Source organism: Lissotriton helveticus, chromosome 6 (assembly GCF_964261635.1).
Source record: "Lissotriton helveticus chromosome 6, aLisHel1.1, whole genome shotgun sequence".
Classification (NCBI taxonomy): Eukaryota; Metazoa; Chordata; class Amphibia; order Caudata; family Salamandridae; genus Lissotriton; species Lissotriton helveticus.
The window spans coordinates 647,485,165-647,506,802 of NC_136067.1; the positions used below are offsets into that span (position 1 = coordinate 647,485,165).

The following is a 21,638-nucleotide window of genomic DNA, read 5'->3' on the forward strand; positions in this document are numbered from 1 at the left end:
GCCGACCGCAGGGAGGTCCCCACCCCCGGGCTGATTGGGAGGGGCTAGTGGGGGGGGGTTGCATCAGGGCACCGGCCTTGGGCTGGTTTTGGGCTCCCTCGGTTCCTACTGGGGGAGCCCAGCTATATATCCCTGTAACCCCTCCTCCCGGCCACCATTTTAGGTTGAATGACCTGGTGGCCGGGAGCTCATTAGTTATTGGAAATTTTGTGAGAGTCATTTCGTTTTGTTCCTCGTCATGTCGGGTGAAGATTACCGTGTTTTGGAGGCGATCCGCCTTCTGAGCGAAGCGGGACGCCTGGACCTGGTAATAGGAGAGGTGACTGGGCCGTCGCGTCCTCGGCGGCAGGCCTCAGCTCGTGTGGCGGCGGCGGTCGCGGCTTGCGCGTCGCCCAAAAAATCTCGCCGGGAGGGGGTAAGTGAGAGGGGCCGCCCGCGCGCTCGGAAAGCGTCCCCTGGACGTGTGGCACATGTTGGAATGGGAGCGGGTTTACAGCGTGAGGCGGGTTTAGGGGAGGGGGAGGCTTCTACTCCCTTTGTGAATGTGGTGCCGCTGCAGCGCTCGCTTTCGGTCCCCGCTGCCAGAGGCAAGCGGGCCGTCAAGCAGGGAGGCAGAAAGCGTTCTGCTTCTACCTCCGCCTGTCAGGCTGAGGACTCGGCGGCCGCGGCACCGGCGGTTGGCGCGCATGCGCATTTCGAATTCTGTGCGCCGCGCGCTCAGGTTGAATGTGGTTTCTCTGCATCAGTGCCGGCCGGCATATCTGGTGAACCCTCGGTTTTGGGGGCAATTGGTTTGCGTCAGGAGGCTGATTTGTTGGGTACTCATGAGGGGCTTACTAATGACCGTGTTTTCCCGCCAGCTTCCGCTTCTGGGCCGCAATTGGTGAGTGAGGTTGTGCTTCAGCCTACAGTGCAGCCTGGACAGTTAGGGGCCGGGGAGGTTTTTGTGCCTTATAGCCCCCTGTTGTTTTCCCCCCCTGTTTCAACCCGGGGGGAGGTACTGTCAGTTCTTAGTGGTTCTGTGGGGGAGGGGGAGTGGGCGCAGATGGAAAGGAGGGCAGGGGCAGGTTTGCTGGGACAGCAGTCTGGTGGTGTTTTGTTGTGTGATCCACAGGATGTTTCTGGGTCTGGCAGGGGGTTCATTGAGCCTTGTGAGGGTGGTGCTGTTACTTTTCCTCTGCAGGAGAGTTGCGATAGGCAGGTGGGTGTTAGATCTTGGGAGGGCCTAGATGTTTTTCCTTCCTGGGCAGAGGGGGTTCGTGACGCGGGTAGGGCTACACCCAGCCAGGGCACTGATATGCTGAGTGGTTTTGGGGGCACTTTGAGTTTTCCGGGTTTGCCTGTTGGGGGCAGATCACTTGGGAGGTTGGAGCAGCCCCGCGCTGATATCCAGCAGAAAGGGCAGGGGGACTGGCATCGGGTCCTGCATCCAAGATTGTTCAAGAGTTGCTGGACTGGAGTAGTGGAGATGAGGTGGTGGAGCCTTCCCCTCCTCGGAAGGGCTTATCGGTTCAATATAGGGGGTCTGTTGCTAGGGAGGTTGGTAGGGTGCAGTTTCAGGATTCTGGTTTTTGTATGGCTAGTGGTGTTGATAGCTTTGGCCGTTCTGGTAGTAAGGGTCCCGGCACATCAGTTCAGCCTTTTGCTTTGCAGGTCAGGGAGCGTCGTGGAGAGGCAGACTTGGTAGGGTGGAGTGCGGCCCAGTTGCACCGAGGAGAAGGGAGGGTGGAGCCTGGCGCGGCATACCCCGTACCGGCGAGGGATCCCGGCGCGGTCAACATAAGCAGGTCAGGCGCGACCTCGTTGGCCCCAACGTCTTCATTACAGGATCTCGGCGCGGTCAGCAGAAGCAGGTCGGGCGCGGCCTCGCTGGCCCCAACTTCTCTTTCTACAGGTTTCAGCGGGGTCGGCAGAAGCGGACCCGGCGCGTCCTCGCTGGCCCCATTGTCAGGTTCTTTGGATATCGGCGGGGTTGGCAGAAGCAGGACCGGCGCGTCCTCGCTGGCCCCACATGTTTCTCTTCATCAGCAAAGGGATTCATCGTTGGTTCAGTTGCACAAATCTGGTCAACGTTTGGGGGAGTACAGACGGGTCCAGTCGGCTCCCCCGCCTCAAATGTCAGTACGGGCTGGTAAGGCCCGGGTTGGTTTCAGAAGTCCGTCAAAGGAGTTGGCCCCTCCGAGGTTGGAGGAATCTTTGGTTTTAGATTATGATGAGGAGAGCCCCGAGGAGGGCGAGATACCTGATAAGGGTGCAAGGGGGGGGCTTTTTCACGCTTCTGATGATGTTTTACAGGCACCAGTGGTGGTGCGTCCGAGAGCTACAGTTTCCAGACCAACTCGAGAGAGCGGCCCCGTGGTGAGGGTTCCTCGGTCAGGCGTTGATGTTGAACAGATGGCATGGAGAGAGAGGCCGGCCCAACTGCCTTTATTGAATCCAGGTGAGCTTGCTGGGCCGCGGGACAAGCCTTTGATGGTTTCTGTTGGAACGGGGGGGGATCCTCCTTCAGAGGGCGTGGATTTTAAGCTCCACAAGGGTCGTTATGTTAAGGATCAAGGAGTGGGTACGAGTGACGGGGGGGTGGGTTCTAAGGTGGATTCCGGGACTGTTACGGAGCCCATGGAGGTAGGTAAGGACCCCCCACACAGCAAGGAGCTTAAAATAAAGAAATTGCCTTACATGGGCGTCACAAAACCTTTGGGCGCTCATTTAATGCTGTCTACTAAGGAAAGGATTTGGAAAGGGGAGTACGTTGAATTATTGAAGCTTTTACACAGGGAGGTTAGGTCTAAGGAGGGGTCTAAGGAGGAAGAGTATGAGTTGGCCAAGCGCCCAAAGGTTCCTTTGACCATAGAAAACTGGACAGCGGCATTTCTTATATACGCTAGTGTGTATTGTGAGAAATTCCCTGAGCGCTGTGTGGCACTTTTTAAGTATATGGATGTGATCAGGAAAGCGCAGATTACTGGTAGTGGTTATGCCTGGTCACAGTATGATGAGGAATTCCGGGCTCGGATGGCTTGGGATCCTGAAGCGAAATGGGGGGAGTTGGATAATGACTTGTGGCAACACACTATGGGTGCCTCAGCGGGTGGTAAGACAATTTTCACAGCTAGTGGGTATCCATTACCTTCACGGCCCTTTCAGGGTAGGCCCACTCGGGGAGGGGTGGGTGCAGCTGTGTCAGTACAATCTGCCAATGGGACATGTTGGGATTTTAACAGAGGATATTGCCCAAGAGACTATTGCAAATTTCGACACGAATGCTCCCAATGTGGTAAACCGCACCCACTGTCCAAGTGTTGGGGGCCTCGGGTTACAGGGGGTAGACAGTGGTCACAACAGACAGCCAATGCCCCTGCTCCTGCACAGCAGCCTCAATCTTACAGGGGGGGGAAGAACACTTCTGGAACTGGGCCCAAAGGCTCATACGCCAGTTAATCCTTTTCACTTGGCTGTGGCTCTGAGGGGCTACGGGAATGTCGAGGCTGCTAAGTTGTTGTTGGATGGTTTTCAGGAAGGTTTTCGTTTGGGTTACACAGGGCCGCGGTTGCGGCGTTGGTCTAAGAATCTAATGTCGGCCAATGAACATCCAGAGGTGGTGCAAGACAAATTGGATAAGGAAGTGCGGGAGGGAAGGATGGCGGGTCCTTTTGATGATTGGCCCTTGGAAAATCTTATTGTCTCCCCAATTGGTGTGGTGCCTAAGAAAGAGCCTGGGCAATTTCGTTTGATTCAACATTTGTCATGGCCGGAGGGCTCATCAGTTAACGATTTCATTGATGGTGAGGCTGCTTCAGTGTCTTATTCTTCAGTGGATGTGGCCATGGCCCTGGTTGTATCTGCCGGCACTGGTGCGGCGATGGCAAAATGTGACATCAAATCGGCATTCCGTTTATTGCCTGTACATCCTGGGGATTGGGATCTTTTGGGGATTCAATTTCAGGGGAAGTGGTATGTGGATAAGGCTCTACCAATGGGTTGTTCCATATCCTGTGCGTTATTTGAGACCTTTAGCACATTTCTCCAATGGTTTTTCACCGACACGTCAGGACATCAGCTTGTGACTCACTACCTGGATGATTTCTTTTTTGTAGGTGCTCCCAATTCCTCAGCATGCCAGAATGCTTTGCGAACATTCCAAACTCTGATGGAATTTTTAGGTGTGCCGTTGGCACCGGAAAAGACAATGGGCCCCTGCGCGACCATGTCTTTTTTGGGAATCGAGATTGATTCTAATGTTATGGAGGCACGTTTACCTGTGGATAAAAAAGAAAAAATGTTGGACCTCTTACATGTTATGTTGAACAAGGCAAAGGTGACAGTGAAGGAAGTTCAGGTGCTGCTGGGCCATCTTAACTTTGCTTGTAGGGTGGTCAGGGCAGGTAGAACTTTTTGCAGGTGTTTGGGTAGAGCTCTGTCTGGTCAGTTTTTACCTCACCATCACGTTCGCTTGTCAGCAGGTGTTAAGGAGGATCTGCGGATGTGGGTAGCCTTTCTGCACTCTTTCAATGGCATTCCTCTGTACAGAGAAGAGAATTGGATTTGGGACGTCCAAATTTTTTCAGATGCTGCAGGCAGTGATGGTTTCGGTCTTTACTGGCAGGGCAGATGGTGTGCTGAACAGTGGCCTGCTGCGTGGAAGAACGGGGGCAGGAGTATTGCCTTCCTGGAGCTTTTCCCTGTGGTGGTGGCGTTGACTTTGTGGGGTCAGGAGCTTTCTCACAAAAAAGTGCTGTTTCGAATTGATAATAAGGCTGTAGTGGACATTATCAATCGGCAGTCGGCCAGGGATGCTCACATCTTGAAGCTCTTGCGAGTCTTTGTGTTGGGGTGCTTGACGTATGACATCAGTTTTAAGGCCCTACACATTCCTGGGGTGGACAATGACATTGCGGATGCTTTGTCTCGTTCACAGTGGGAGAGATTCCATGGGCTAGCCTCGGAGGCGGACAGGACGCCGACCCGCATGCCGGAACATCTGTGGACTGTAGGCGAGACAGGGTTTTGCAGCTGGTGGTAGGTTCGCTTGCAGTTTCCACTAGGACAGTGTATGAATTGGCCTGGAAAGAGTTTTTAGAATCTGGGGCCGGCTGGCGCGCTCCGGGCTGGAGACGATCTGAAGATGTGGTACAGTTCATTCTTCACTTGATAGACAGGGGGCTGACACGTGTGACGATTGCTGGAAAATTGGCTGGTATTGCGTTCATGGGCAAATTGCTGTGGGGCTATTCTCCTTCTGCAGGGGAGGTGGGTAAGCGCATGCTAGAGGGTTGGTCTAGGGAGAGGGGTAGGGAACATATGGTTCGCCGACCTTTGTCCTGGCAGACGTTAGCCCGAGTTTTGCAGGTTTTGCCCTCTGTTTGTCTGAATGGGTTTGAGGTTTGTCTGTTTTCTACTCTTATGGTTTGGATGTTTTTTGGTGCTTTCAGAGTTTCTGAGTTACTGGGGTCGAAAGTTACGTTTGGGGTGGAGTGGGAGAATGTTCGATTTTGGGAAGCGGGGTTGCACATTTGGTTGGCTCGAGCAAAAACTGATCAACACAGCAAAGGGAGGGGCATCTGGCTGGAAGCTTCTTCCCCTCCTGAGACGTGTCCTTTGGGGTGGGCCAGGCGTCTGCGGGACTGTTCGGGGGCCGCCTTGGAGGGCCCTGTTTTTCGACATGTGGATGGTTCCAGGGTGACGGAGTACCAACTGCGCATGGTTTTGCGTAAAGCGCTGCGCTTCCTGGGCTTGGATGAGACACAGTATGGTACACATTCTTTCAGGATTGGGGCAGCTACAGAAGCCCATAACAGGGGTTGGTCGCAGCAAGACATTATGTCTCTGGGGCGTTGGTCCTCCAACTGTTTTAGGCGCTATGTGCGTACTGATCCTGTTATGGCGCCTGCGGATGATAGTTTTTCTTGAGTTTGATGCTGCTTTTCTTTTTCAGGTTCAGTGGCCGGCCCCCGTTCTACTGTCATGACGATCTGGATAGTGGGACATTCCTTCATTAGGCGCGCGGAAGATCAAGCTATAAGAAGCTATTTTGGTTCCACACTTGGTTTTAATTCTCGTCTTTTTCATGTTGTATGGAAGGGGAAGGGAGGTATGATCTGGAGGGAGCTTATCCCGGCCTTGAATTCTTGGTTGGTGGGAGGTGTTTGTCCTGACGTGCTGCTCTTACACCTTGGGGAGAATGACCTTTGTGGGGTGAAAGGGGTGGTTTTATTAAGAGCGATGAAGAAGGATCTTTCTCTTATTCGTCAACAATGGGCGGGTTGCCATGTTTTATGGACAGAATTGGTCCCTAGAAGAACCTGGAGGGGTGCGATCAAGCCTAGGGCGGTTGATAAGGCGCGAAGGAAGTTGAATCTGGAGGTTTCCCGTTTTTGTAGAGATCTGGGTTTTGGGCGGGTGTCCCATAAGGACATCCGTTATGACAATGTGGAATTCTTTCGCGGCGATGGTGTTCACTTATCTCGTATAGGGATGGATTTATATCTATTGGAATTGCGAGAGGTGCTCTCCAGGTGTTTGAAGATTCAACATTTCTTGGGTTGAGATTCTAGTTCCTTGGTTGGTCGGTTTTGGGGGGCAGAAAGAGAGGAGGGTAATTCCTTCCCCCTCTTTTCTGGGTGGCGGAAATTGGGCGTTCTTGGTCAGCAGGGACATGAAGCTTGTTGGGTTTTTGCTAAAGTTGGGCTATGGCTGGAAAAGTTTAAATAGTTGTTTCGCGGGGTGGTTACAAGGTTTTGGGTAATGTAAGTTGTTGGTGGGTAAGTTTTGCAATGTGATGTTTTGCCGTGGGTTGGGATGATATTTAAATGATTATCAGGTTTTGGTATTGTTTGAATTGTAATTATGTTGTGCTGGGTGGGGGCGGGGTTTGTGACGTGGTTGGGGCGGGCCTGACGTTTGGGGTTGTAAGGTAACATCTTATTTAGTGAGGACTAGTTTTGTGAGGCGGTTGCCAGGTTGGTATTTTTGTAAATATGCACCTGTTTCAATAAAAGCGGCCTTTTGCACACTTTCAATTTGTCTGGTGTCTGCTCACCCCCCCTCACCCCTCCCTCCCAAGGGGGGCTTGGGGGGGGGCAGCCGACCGCAGGGAGGTCCCCACCCCCGGGCTGATTGGGAGGGGCTAGTGGGGGGGGGGTTGCATCAGGGCACCGGCCTTGGGCTGGTTTTGGGCTGGTTTTGGGCTCCCTCGGTTCCTACTGGGGGAGCCCAGCTATATATCCCTGTAACCCCTCCTCCCGGCCACCATTTTAGGTTGAATGACCTGGTGGCCGGGAGCTCATTAGTTATTGGAAATTTTCCCTCCCTCCCTCCCTATTCTCAGTTAGGTTTTTCTCTTACTTTCCCCGGGTCTTTTATTTATTCATTTATTTATTTATTTTCATTATTTTATTTGTTTATCTTCCATAATTTTAGGGTCTTTTGTCGGAACAGGTGGATATGGGGTAACAAAACATGTTGTTCATTGTCGCTTGGAACAGGTGCCGTGCGGAAATTGGGCGTGCTTGGTCAGCAGGGACATGAAGCTTGTTGGGTTTTTGCTAAAGTTGGGCTATGGCTGGAAAAGTTTAAATAGTTGTTTCGCGGGGTGGTTACAAGGTTTTGGGTAATGTAAGTTGTTGGTGGGTAAGTTTTGCAATGTGATGTTTTGCCGTGGGTTGGGATGATATTTAAATGATTATCAGGTTTTGGTATTGTTTGAATTGTAATTATGTTGTGCTGGGTGGGGGCGGGGTTTGTGACGTGGTAGGGGCGGGCCTGACGTTTGGGGTTGTAAGGTAACATCTTATTTAGTGAGGACTAGTTTTGTGAGGCGGTTGCCAGGTTGGTATTTTTGTAAATATGCACCTGTTTCAATAAAAGCGGCCTTTTGCACACTTTCAATTTGTCTGGTGTCTGCTCACCCCCCCTCACCCCTCCCTCCCAATTAATGCATTTGTAAGTATATTTCCTGTGTATTTAGTAACCAACAACACTCAGATCATAAAAGTAATACAAATATCACATCCCTTATTATAGGCCCTTGCCTCTCGCTCAGAGTTGGAACACTACAGCAAGTCTTTAATGTCAGATGTAGATCGTTACAGCGGATTGTAATACCAATAAAAACAGGCATGACAAACATAATTTTTTTTCTAATTTTGAACGAGTAAAAGCGGTTCTTAAAAGAAACTTTTTTTCTGTTTTTTTTGTTGAATATTTAATATATTTATTGTTTTTGGCAAACATATCTAAAAAGACAGACCGGAGCCCGCCCCTCCCGTGGGGACTCGGAGAGCTGCTCACATCACAGTGGTGCCCACGGCCACCATACCGCGGACTATCACCGCACTCGCCAGACAGCCACACTGCACGTGAATATTTAGCCTCCCCTAGGACAGATCGTTACTGCCATGAATGACTCTAATCTAATGTGGTTTCTAACCACTGCATACTGTCTCGACCACTTCCCATTTAGTTAGCGGCCAATAGGCTGTCTAATAAGAAAAAAAACCAAATATGCCTGTCAGATGAGAGCAATCCCCAAACATGTTTTACAAGCAACATGCCCCCAGGGAAATGAGGGTATGAGGTGCATATTAATTAGAGCCTTTCAGTGCAAACACTTAAAAATAGGTTACACGTTTCCTATTGATTCTTCATCACCTGACCAAAATCCCCAATAAATCCCACATTAGCCTTTATGGATCTGAAACCAATTTAAAAACAGATGACAGCATTTCAAGAGTGTTACTTATTATTATGAGTGCAATGAAAGCCACTGTGTCATTTAATATAGAGACGCACTCACTGCAGGACAAGGCTACATCAGGGAAGTGTTTTCACAACTGAACTGAATGGTGAACCGCACATTTCCATACTAAAAAGGTTTGATACACTAGGCGCTCAACTGGATGCAAAGGCCTAGAGGTTTACCTTTTGACAAAATTCTGTAAAAACATGAAATTACTAAAAGAAGGCTGTAACTTTTCAGCAGGGGAAAAAGCACCTCAACTATTACTGAAAGATGACGCGAGCGGCTATGTGCGCATGCCCGAGTGAAGCAAAAATCCATGACAGGCGCGGGGTAAATTTAGAAACTTCTTTTACGAGAGCGGTGGGCGGAAGTTCTTAGAATATCCCTACTAAGAGCTGTGAGGGAGGCTGGAGGCGCTCGGCTACGGCTTCAGTCATTCCTTGGCTGCCATCTCCAAAAGGCTGCTTGCGGGGTTAACGTGGCTTTGTTTGCGGGAGTACAGGAAGCAGCGTGCACAACTGTGGTACTCGAAAACATAACATTGTAGGTGGATTATATTAACAAGCAATTGCGGGTATGACTGATAGCCTGCCAGGTACATACAGGTGACTCCTCGGTTACAGCTTGGGAGATCAGGTATTTTCTTGTGTGGGATTGCTGTACGAGAGTGATGCGAGAGTCGAGGTGGTGGGTTTCAAATGCTGGGCAGTAGATGCTTCACTCCCCTCCGCACCACATCTAACAGAGAGCCAATCATTATCTTTAATACATTCTAGAACCCTTACATTTTCAAACTTATGATGCATTAGACACTTTAATGTCATTAGTCAGACTTCAAAAAATGAATTAAGAGAATCTGTATATTTTGACAACGGCTGCGGAGAGCTAGTGAATTTTCCCTTTTACACATATTATCTAAGTAAGCCATTCCAATTTTAGCAAGAGGATACTGCCAGACACAAAATGATACAAAGGGCTAGAGTTTAACAAAACCTTGGCAAAAGTGCAGCATAAACCGAAGAGCACCATCTTGGAAGGCTCCCACAACTAGTTAGACCAGCACAACCTCGCGCCACAGCAGGGGGAGGGGGCCTCTGTGATTCCCTTGCGGGAGCGTGCAGTAAGGCGCGATGATGGGGATCATATGGCGCTGCGCGCTCCCACAGGAATCGCCAGACGTACACACGTTGCCATTGCAAGCAATGCAGCGCGTGCACGTTTTTGCCAAAAGCTGGGCCGACGGCTAAAGGTCTCTCTCCTATGCAGCGCATGCGTGCTGCATAGGCTAGACCTAACAAGCACTACTGGCTACAGGCCCGGTTCTAGAGGGTGGACCAGGCCACCTCCACCCTAGACCATTCAGAACTGAAAAGAAATCTTTTTGTTCATCCTATGTTTCACCAGGGCGTGAAGTCCTAGTTGTTTATTTAAATAATAACACTATTGACATAGTTAGTTTCAGACCTGGGGAGTGGTGTGAAATTCTAGAAGGATTTTAGCTGCTAAGATGTACAAATGAACAGCAGGGACATCCTAAAAACATTCACTCATTCATACTACAGAGGCTGCAGACTCCCGTCACAAGGTTCCTAGGACCTGAAAACAGTGATTTAAAAGAAACACTTTGCAAAGGAGGATTATCCTATTCCCAGAAAAGTGATTACAAATGTGTATACAATTAAGATATAGATTTAATCGGGGTATGTTTTATTTTCTTCCTGCTTTGAGGCTATTACTAACTTGCAGCATTACATGAACAGTAAATTAATGGAAAAAGTTAACAAAAGAAAAGTTTTAGCTTGTCATTGGCTAAGTGAAATAACATTCGACGCATCATTACATTAATTCATACAACATTCATATGTATGTAGATGGTTACAAATTATACAATGATTCCTTCTGCAGGGACCAATGGGCAGGACGACTGGAATTATGTGATTGTGCGGATGCTGTGTTTTTCTCATAGTTCTGGATTTAGGATGACTTTGCGGTGTCTATACAGGTGACCCCCTGCCAGTGACATCTCTTCTTTTTCCGCACCAGCCTAACGCAGATCCAGAGAGAACTTGCCTCTTAGTCATTTTTTGACTAACCTTTTTTCGACTTTTGTCAACTTCTGTTTTTTGAGTCCTCGAAGCCTGGTGCGCGAGGGATGTCCCATCGGCGAACCAGCTTCAAGCCTTGTGACTTCTGTCACAAGCTGATGTCCACGATGGACCCACACCTCGTGTGACTCTGGTGCCTGGAGCGCGACCACGACCCAAAGTCGTGCTCCGACTGTCGGGCCATGAACTCGAAGTCTTTGCGGGAGCAGCCCCGAAAGCTTTTGGAGGCCTGACAGTTGGCTCTGCGTCGCTCCCGGTCTCGCTTGAGGGGAAGGTCTTGAGAGCAGTCAAGGAGCCACCACACCTCATCGAACTCTTCGGGTATGTCGAAGTATAAGAAGAAGGCGAAGAAGCACTGTCACTCTTCGCCTTCTCCCCGTCGACCGTATGACGTGACCTGGGACCAGGATCGTCGTCGCTCTGAGGTTTCGTCTCAGTTGCCTGATTCTGGAACAACTCCGTGCCTCCCTCCTTCACCGGGAGCCAGAGCATCCTCTGCCCAACTTCGTACATTCCACGAAGCTCTCCACCACATCTTTGGGCTGCCCGACTCCGCTGGTGCACGTTCGGGCCCTGTGGAGCCAGTTGGGGGCCCTAGGCCATCGATTCTGGCGCCGGAGTGCCCCCGCGGATCCAGGCCTGGACCCGGATCGACGCCGGTTGACCTTACTCGACCTTCTCCGATACCGGCGACGACACCCCCAGCGCCAGCCGACCCCCGACCGATGCCATCCTCATTCTCATCCCAAGATGGACACGGAGCCGGATTGACGTTGACTGACATCGAATCCGACGGAGGGTACTTTTGTTCCCTTGTTCATCCCAGGTGTTACCTATCACCCTGAGGGTGGTGATGAGGACAGGGAGGGGTCGCTGGACCCTTTGGCAGACCAGCTGAACCCACAGACCTTGCCATGCTTTTTCCCCCTACGGTGGCAACAGAGGAGGGAACATCCTATTCAGTGCTGGTGCGTAGGGCCGCCAAGGCCTTGGGCCTGGAGCTCCCTACAGTGGCAGTCAGGACTAACCTCCTGACAGAGGTGCGGAAACCGGCGGCAACTTCTTCTGAACCCCTTTTGCCCTCCAATGAAGCCCTCATGGACGTCTTTCTGGATGCTTGGTCCAAGCCCAGCGCAGGGGCTCCTGTAGAACAGTTGTTTGCCCGCCACCACCGTCCATCTTTGGGCGATCCAATTTTCCTCACCCAACACCCTTCCCCGAGAGCTTGGTGGTCCAAGCTTCTTCTTCCAAGGGTGCATTCCCTTTCTCTCCCCCGGACAGGGATTCCAAGAAGCTGGATCTTTGTGGGAAGCGCATGTTCTCTTCATCCAGCTTGGCACTGCAGTCCGTGAATACTGCGTGCCTCTTGGGCTGTTATATCCATACAGTATGGGATACGTTTGTGCCAGTGCTGCCTCATTGCCCGGAAGAGGCCCAGGCCATTCTCTCCCAGGCAATGGCTGATGGGAGACAGGCAGCCAAATTTACAATCCGATGTGAGCTGAATACCACCGACTCATTAGGCAGAACGATTGCCACATCGGTAGCCCTTCAGCGCTACGCCTGCTTGAGGACTTCTGGTCTTTCGGGGGATGTTCAAGCGACCCTGCTAGACATGCCCTTTGATGGCCGTCGCCTTTTTGGGGACAAGGCAGACTCTGCGCTGGAGCACTTCAAGAACTCTTGGGCTACGGCCAGATTCTTGTGCCTCACTGCGTCCTTCCGTCCACCACAGTCTGCCTTTCGTGGCTACCGAAGGGGCACCCAACACCCCTGGCCCAGTCTAGCCACTGGCTCATGCAAGCTGCCCAGCCTCTGCGTGGCCGCAGACGTGTGACCCAGCGACGGGGGTCTGAGAACCAGTGGGCGGGCAAGCCCACCCTTTGCCCTTCTGCAGCAGCCCCCAAACCTACCTAGTCTGGTGTTTCAGGCCTATCAATGGCCAGTGGGTGGAAGGATTCGTCATCACCTCCCACACTGGCAATCCATCACGTCAGACAGGTGGGTATTGCAGATAGTGCGAAGGGACTACTCCCTCCCCTTCGAGAGTACCCCTCCCTCCATGCCACCGTCTTTCGATCGCATGTCAGAGGATCATTCGGCGCTTCTCCACCAGGAAGTCTTTGCTCTTTCAGCCAAAGGAGCTACCAATGCCAGAAGTAGGTTGTGGTTGCTACTCCTACTACTTTCTGGTGCCCAAGAAGGACACAGGCCTGCATCCTATCTTAGACCTCAGGGCCCTCAACCGCTTCCCCCAGAAGGAGAAATTCAAAATGCTCATGTTCACTCAGGTCCTGTCTGCCCCCAACCCTGGAGACTGGATGGTGGCGCTGGACTTGCAGGATGCTTATTTCCATATTCCCTTCCTGCCAGCCCACAGGAGTTACCTACGGTTCACCGTAGGCCACGAGCATTTTCAGTTCACCATGCTCCCCTTCAGCCTTACCAGTGCCCCTCTGGTGTTCACGAAAGTGAAGGCGGTGGTCGCAGCTCATCTGCGCAGATTAGGGGTTACAACCATCCCCTATCTCAACGATTGGCTGTTGAAGGCGGACTCACCCCTGGCTGTCATCTCCCACCTGCAGATTACGGCTGACCTTTTTCACTCGCTGGGGTTCACTATCAACATGCCGAAGTCACACCTGACTCCCTCTCAGACGGTCCGTTTCATTGGGGCGGTTCTTTACACAGTGCAGTTTCAGGCCTATCCTCCTGAGCAGCGAGTATGGGATGTTCGGGCTATGATACCGCAGGCTCTGCAATGGGACCTGAAGTTCAAGTGGGTGCAGCATCAAGGCAATCTTTCCGACTATGTCCAGATCTCGGAGGGGACTAGGGAACAGCTGCAGTGGTGGTCAACAAACCAAGCTTGCGTCAAAGGCAGATCCCTCTCCCTCTCCCTTCCCCAACCAGACCTCACAGTGGTGACAGATGCGTCACTCCTAGGATGGGGCTGCCATCTGGGAGAGGTGGAGATCAGAGGCGTCTGGTCTCCGGCGGAGTTCGGGCTCCATATCAACCTGATGGAGCTCCGAGCAATTCGTCTGATACTGAAAGCATTCCTTCGTCTCTCAAAGGGAAAGTGGTGCAGGTGTTCACAGTCAACACCACCGCCATGTGGTACTGCAACAAAGGAGGCGGGGTGGGGTCGTGGAACCTATGTCAAGAGTCTTTTCGTCTCTGGACATGGATGGAACATCAGGGCATGACCCTGGTGGTTCAACACCGGGCGGACGAACTCAGCCACCGGTTCCTTGTGGATCACGAATGGCGTCTTCACTCAGAGGTGGTGCAAGGTCTCTTTCAGTGGTGGGGAGAGCCTTGGTTAGATCTATTCGCCACCAAAGAGAATGCACAATGTCAGCAGTTCTGCCCGTTTCCAAGGCGGCACTCCCTCCGCTACGCCTTTCGTCGCAAGTGGAATTCCGGCCTCCTGTATGCCTTTCCACCTATATCACTTCGGCTCAGAGTGCGGAAGAAGATCAAGCATGACCGGACCCAATTCATTCTTGTGGCCCTGACTGGGCATGAAGAGTCTGGTACCCCGAGCTCTTGAGCATGGCCATCAAACCTCAAATCAGACTGCCACTTTGGGAGGATCTTCTGTCGCAGCAGCAGGGGCTGGTCCTTCACCCGAACCTGTCCAGCCTCCACCTTCTTGCGTGGAGTTTGAGCGGCAACCGTTGACAACTTTAGCGTTCCTCCCGAAGTCTGTAAGGTCATCTTGGCAGCCAGGCATCCTTCCACTAAGACGGTATACGCCTGTCGAATGAAATACATTAGTGGCATGGTGCACAGCAAAGGCTGTGGATCCCCTTTCTGCCCCTCTTTCAGGGACCCTATTGTACATACTTTCTTCGGGCCAGCAGGGCTCTGCCCTGGGCACTCTTAACGGCTATATTTCAGGGCTCTGCTTTCCTTCGGCCTCCATATCAACCATCTTTGTTCAAGTCCCCTATTGTACAGAGATTCCTCAAGGGCATTACTCATCTATTTCCCCCTTCTCGTTTCGTAATGTCCCAGTGGGACTTGAATCTGGTCTTACCTTATGTGTGCTCACTTCGAGGCCTTTTCACAACTGTCCTTTCAGGCTCCTCACTCTGAAGCCAGCTTTCCTTGTGGCTATCACCTCTGCTCGCAGAGTGAGTGAGCTCAAAGCTCGTTATTTTAAGCAAGCCTATTTTCTTCTCCGTGCATCCCGACAAAGTGGTGCTTAGGACACAGCCTTCGTTCCTTTCCAAAGTGGTAACGCCCTCTTGCATTGGACAAACCATTTCTTTGCCCACCTTTTTCCCACCTCCACACCGTTCCAAAGAAGAGAGACTTCACCGTCTAGACCCCAAGCATGTGCTGTCTTTCTGCCTTGATCGCACAAAAGATTTCTGGGTGGGCGATCAACTCTTCGATGGCTATGTGGGTGCCAAAAAAGGTTGTGCTGTTCAAACACGGACCATCTCTACATGGGTTGTCCTTTGTATAAAAATATGCTACGCTTTGGCAAAAAAGGAACCTCCAGTGGGGCTCCCTGCTCATTCTACCAGAGCTATGGCTGCCACCACTGCTCTTGCTCACGAAGTTCCACTCCTTGACATCTGTCAGGCAGCCACATGGGCATCCTTGCACATGTTCTCCAGAGATTACTGCCTGGGCAGCTGGGCAGCTAAATCCGGAGGGACAGCTATTTTGCCCGATCTGTCCTTCAGGGCTTTCTGGTGTGAACTTAGTTCGCAGACCCTCCTCCGGGGTTGGTATTGCTGGGGTATCTATTCTAAGGAAAGGGATCTATGACAGTCTCTTTCAGATGAACAAGTTACTTACCTTCGGTAACGATGTATCTGTAAGTGACATATGTTAGTAATAGATTCCTTACCGCCCCACCCATCCTCCCCGCTCTGCGAACTGACTTCTAGGGACAGGGACTCCCTTGCAGGGCCCTAGTTTAGCGCACGTGATCAGTGTCTTGCATGGCTCTGCGCTTCTGGCGTGAAAAGTTGTGTCAGAACTGACGTCAGCGCGCAGGGGCAGTGTCTATATAGACACCCCACGTCATCCCGGTGAACACGATGCCATTGCCGAAGCGAAGTTGACCGATGCCACCTACCGACATGCAGGGGTACTACTAAGAAAAAATTCTCCGGAGCTAGCCTGGGGTAATTATAAGGTTAGGAATCTATAACTAATACATGTCTCTTACAGATGCCTCATTAACGAAGGTAAGTCACTTGTTCTTCTAGCTCAAACACTAAAAAAAGACAGCAACATGTGTTGATACACAGTGACCGGTCCTTTCCAAAGGTTGACTGGTCACATTTCTGTTGCTTATTGCTATATTTAGGTGTTAAACTGGTACCAGTAAGGGGCACTGTATGCCCTAACAATGTTAACAAGTGTAAAAATAATTGAATAAAACTATCACAAAATGTGCCGCATCACGCCGCATAATTTGTCTTTTCTTACCGCATAATTTAGTCAAACCTGACCCATAAATTAGTCTTCCGCTGCCGCATAATTCCACTGGGCCTGCTTATGTGTAACAGGTAAGACACTTTAATGATTCTCAGCATGGTCATCTCAGGATTTTATTCTAATGAGCATGATAAAATGGGTGTCTCATTGTTGACTAAGAGAAATACTTGCGGCATAGTATGAGGTAGCAGATTCCATACAAAAAAACAAGTGGCATTCAACAGACTTTAAAGTTATAGGTGCTACAGGCTACAACACATAAGGAAAAAACAGAAATTTAAGTAATAAAACCTAACCAGTACTGAAACATAGCTGAAGTGGTTTTCAAAAAGAAAAGGGCTTATAATACTATCATTAATACATAAGTTATTACTAAACTATGCAGTAACTTGTATTGTGTAACACTGATGAACATTCGGAAGTAGTTAAGCATTTTATATAGCACTATTAATTTTTTTCAAAGAACCTTATGTGATGCTTATCAGTACATTTGAGATATGAGTTTTAAAGTTCATAGTGTGCACCCATTGTGTCTTTAACTTGTGCTAAAAACTTTAGATTGAATTATTGTCTAAGCAGAGCTAGATAGTGCACAGTATAGTGTTGTTTAATCTGAACATATATGCTTTCTATATTTGTTTAGTAATAGGCACAGCAGTATTGCTTTCCTGAATTAATAAAGCTCCTTTTATGGTCAGTTCACTTGGTACTTGCTAAGCATTATTTACACAATTGCATGCCAAATACAGGTTACAAAACACCCAAACAACTAAATATTAAGATGGTGATTGGATTGCTAGAAGTATCACCACTATAGGTAAGGCTTCCAGAGGATGCAATGGCCAAAAGAAGCAACATCTCAGGCAAAAAGACCTGGACTGACGGGAGAAAGAAAGGCCCAATACAAAATCCATTATAGGAGGAAGCATTTAGCTCTACCCCAGAGAGTTACCAGCCAGATCTGGTTTCCCTAGGTCCAAATGAACACTTTCCAGAGTGCACTACACAAGGATTCAGCTTTGCAAAGTTGGGTGAACTAATAACAAAATGTGTCCATGAAGCTGTGACTGAGTGGGTACTTTTGCCCACACACTGAGGAGTTGCTCGATTATAGAGAAATACTGGGTGTAAGTTGATAAGAAGCTGGGAGTTCAACTAGCAAAGAGAGAGAGAGCACAATGATGGGCAGCCCACCACCACTAGACATTGAGAAATGTACCTCACAATATGGACTGGTGCATGGCAGTGGTCGGGGTTGTATATAAAAGTAGAGGTTGAAATTTGAAAAAAAATCTTGGGGTCTATGGAAGGAATATAATGGACTTGATTAAGTGAAAAGAGCACGTCAAGTGAAGTGGGAAGTTATGTACCATAGTGCTGTTAGCTAAATGCTTAGTCTTTGCGAGAATTAAAAAATGTATCCTGCAAGTAATATTTCATAGATGAAACTGCTTAAAACTGTGCATGTGGATTATTGTGCCATTTTTCATGCATTATGTCTGTATTTGATCATTACTGCAACATGGACACCTTGCAGAGACTCCATATTTTCCTTTTGTAATGTCACGAAAAGTTCACCAACTGTAAGAATGCACATAAAAAGAAAAAACTCAATGCAATGTGTATATATTTTTAAAAAATGTCTTCCTTCTATATACTATGAAATCCTTGATTAAGGTTCACCTACCTTTGTGTATGTAACCAAATGTACATCCCTGGATGGTAGCCGAAATTTGGTAAACTTTATTAAAACATTTAAAATGTCTGGCCCAAAATAGATTATAGTCATTAGAACCATAGGATGCCAATATTGGACTATATTAAATATGGTACTGTTATTTATTGTTTATATTATCTGTCTGTTTATGTGTAATTAGCTTGAAAGGGCTGTTTACTTCTAAGTGCAGCTAACTATGATACTGAAAGGAATTAGAATGTTTACATCTGTTTTTCACATTTCTTGAATAAATGGTTAATAAAAACTAACAGAAACATTAATGGTATGGGTCAGTGGATTTAGGCAATCCTTTGGCTGCAGCGTTTACCACATATTCATGAATTGTTGGATTTGCCACAATGTGCAAAATTTGCAGTGCTCAGCAAAAATATTGTTTCTGAGATGGATGAAAATAATACTAGGCAAAGTGCTGCATAACTACTATTTTTGCTGCATAATTTAGATGTCTATAATTTGGTCCTCCATATCACTTAATCCTAGTCACCCTGACAATGTTGAAGCTCTGCCAAGTGGTTTGGGAAATGCCATGATGACGATAAAATCCATATTTCACAGGTAACCGTGAAATATATTCCCTATTTCATGGTTCCCTGTTAATTATGGCGGTTTATACTATTGTATGTTATGCAATAAAAGCACCATGACATTTGCATTTTTATACACACACACATCATATTTTTACACTCTAATGCTTTTCAACATAAAAAGCTGCAAAAGCTTTTTCCGAAAAATGTAAAGCTGCCCTGTGTGGCCACAGAAACGTTTCTGTTGTTGAACATGACCAGTAGCAAGCTTCAGTCTTAACGTTCTGCATCTGCAAGTTAAAGTTCTGACAAGCTACGTCCTTCCCCTTTCCCAAGGTAGCTTTTTGGGTAGTGGTTATTGTGTTAAAATTATCAAAAGGTGACTAATGCCAACACCTAAAATATCAAATCTCTGAAATACTTACCGGAACCCATTTATCTTAATGGCCCACCCAGAGAAAAAATCCTGTAGCCGGGCCTGACTGGCTAGGCCAATTAGTCCGGCGCTGGCTGCCAGCTTTTTGGCTTGCTAGTGCTTGTTTTGTAAGAGTTTTGCTAACTTTTTTTCTTTTTATAAAACTTTTTATCAATTTTTCAACAACAATGTATCGGTACATCGCATACATATGAGACGTAGTAACATTTCTCAGGTATCAATAGAGTAACATAAACATAAGTTATGTGCAAGGAGGATTGTTGTTCACCGCATTTGATCAAAGTCTAGCCATTTACAAAATATAGTGTCAGAGAGCCGATTACACAACACAACAGATCAACTAACATAGTCTCGTCAATACTGCCTATGCTAGGTGGGAGGGGAGGGAGGTCCAACTTCTGCTGCCACATGGGCCATCAGGGTGTGTCTTTCCCTCCTCAACTCTACCGTAGGGGAAATGCAGATGTCTCCTCTATACTTATTCCACTTCCCTTATTTATGGTCCCACTTCCTGGGACAGCCTCGGCCCTTGAACACCGTCTTCTCAGCGATCATAGCTGCTTCCATATCTTTTGCCCACTCACTTACCCGCGGGCACGCATCCACCCCCATTTCTGGGCTATGTTGCGTTGGCTACTATGTAGCCCATCGAGGCCCAGTTCTGCTCTGCCTGTGTGAGATCAGTAGTACCCCAGATACTGTGGAGACAAGGCTGAGGAGACACCCCCAGGGTCTTGTCACAGGTCCGCTCAATTAAGTGGATAATCTTTTCCCAATAAGACTGGATTTGTGGACAGTCCCATAGTATACTTACAAAAGTTCCCGCTTGGTTACAGTGTCGGAGACAGAGCGGGTCAGCGCGCCTACCCAATCTAAATAGAAGCTTGGCGTCAAAGTAGACCCGGTGGAGAATCTTCAACTGAATGAGCCGTAGTCAGTCTCCCAGCTTATCCTCACTTTCAACATTGGATCTGCGTGATTATTTACCAACTTCCTATAAGTGAGCGATATGGCCTTGTGATCCATGGGGTCCAGTAGTAACCGGTCTTCCAGAGGCTAATCTGTAGGTATCCAAAGGTCTCAGATTGTCCCAGTTGATACTTTGTTTGAAGGTCCACGAATGAGGCCAGCTTTCCCTTAACCCACATGTCCCCAACCGTGGATATCCCAATTAGGTCCCACTTGTCGAACCCCGGGCAGCGTCCAAGGCACCCCAAGTTGTCAGGTTCCCACAATGGCATCGCCTTAGTCAGGTTTCCCTTCCTAGTGACTATATGCCATGTTTTGACCGCCCGGGTAGTGGGTCGAGTCAAATTAAGTTTACGGGGTTTGGTATAGAGTGCCCTATTGTACCCGCCCCTTCCCATAAGCCAGTGGTCTGTGCGAAAATTAGGCTCGTCATGTGAATCGAACACCCACCTATTAATTGGGGCTAGTTGAGAGGCCTGATAGTATAGTCGTAAGTCTGGGAGCCCTATGCCCCCGTCTTACCAGCCCATTGTAAGTTTACTCATTGCAATTCGTGGAGCATGGCCTTCCCATAACAGGCCCCACAATATGCCATCAATTTCAGAGAAATAGGAGTCCGAGATAGGATTAGGAGTGTTTTGCAACACGTATTGATAACGAGGAAGCGCAAGCATCTTAAACAAAGACGCACGTCCCAAGAGAGTGACAGGGAGAGATCTCCAATGTGCAGTGTCTGATTTGAGATGTTGGAGGGGTCCATGTAGGTTTCGGTCTTGGAAGAGGTCTACGTCCGGGGTCACAAATATACCCCCATAACGTAATCCTCCATTGGCCACCGGGATCTCGTAACCCCTAGGACTAGATGGGGGAGCGCCCCATAACACATACATTTGGGACTTGGACCAGTTTATTTTGTAGCCCGAGTGAGCACCAAAAATATGAAAAATGTGTAGTACCTGTATCAGAGATCGTGTCGGAGATGCTAGATACAAGAGGATATCATCCACGTATAGCGAGATGTGGTCCTCATGATCCGGTGTCCATTTGATCCCCCGTATTCCGGGATCACCCCGAACCCAGACCACCAGCGGTTCCAATACTAGGGTAATTAATAAGGGTGACAGGGGGCATCCTTGTCTTGTGCCCTGATGGAGGGGAAAGCAGCAGAGCTGTGGTCATTGACTATGACATGTGCAGTGGGTTGCGTATACAGGAGCCTAATCCAACGTATTAACTTGCGTCCAAATCCCATTCGAGCCAAAACGGCGAAGAGAAAGCCTCACTCTATATTGTCGAACACCATGGCGGCATCCAATGATAGTAGGATCGAGACTTCCTCGATGGTATGGATCCTATCCAGGTGGACCAAGTCAGTTATATAGGGAAGAATCTGATTGGCCAGGAACTTTGCCAGGATGTTGGCCTCTACAGTTAAAAGGGGGATGGGACGATACGATCTACAGTCTTCTACCGGCTTAGTTCGTTTGCGTATAACAATTATAGCGGCCGTGCGGACATCCGCCGGCAGGAGACCAGAATCAAAACACTCCTTATATAGATTCAACAGATGGGGAGCCAAAATTGATGTCCAGACCGAACCTCCTGCATGGCCTTTTTGATCTCCATCTCCGTGATGTCTGCCTCCAACTTCTCCCTACCC

General features: G+C 49.0%; 1 protein-coding gene and 1 long non-coding RNA gene across 2 annotated transcripts in view; both read left to right on the forward strand.

The window, feature by feature from the left end:
• Positions 1-21,638, forward strand: part of LOC144762826 (uncharacterized) — a 253,799-nt gene that overhangs the window by 94,199 nt on the left and 137,962 nt on the right. The window lies entirely within an intron of this gene.
• LOC144762823 (uncharacterized) lies at positions 72-7,943 on the forward strand. Its single transcript, XM_078648104.1, has 2 exons — positions 72-2,440; positions 5,936-7,943. The coding sequence occupies exons 1-2, from the start codon at positions 1,576-1,578 to the stop codon at positions 6,544-6,546; spliced, it is 1,476 nt and encodes a 491-aa protein (XP_078504230.1). The 5' UTR covers positions 72-1,575; the 3' UTR covers positions 6,547-7,943.

Coding starts and splice junctions, on each gene's coding strand:
- LOC144762823 (XM_078648104.1), top strand. CDS start 1,576: ATGGCTAGTGGTGTTGATAGCTTTGGCCGTTCTGGTAGTAAGGGTCCC. Junction 2,441..5,935: donor ACTGCCTTTATTGAATCCAG/GTGAGCTTGCTG, acceptor TTTCTTTTTCAG/GTTCAGTGGCCGGCCCCCGT.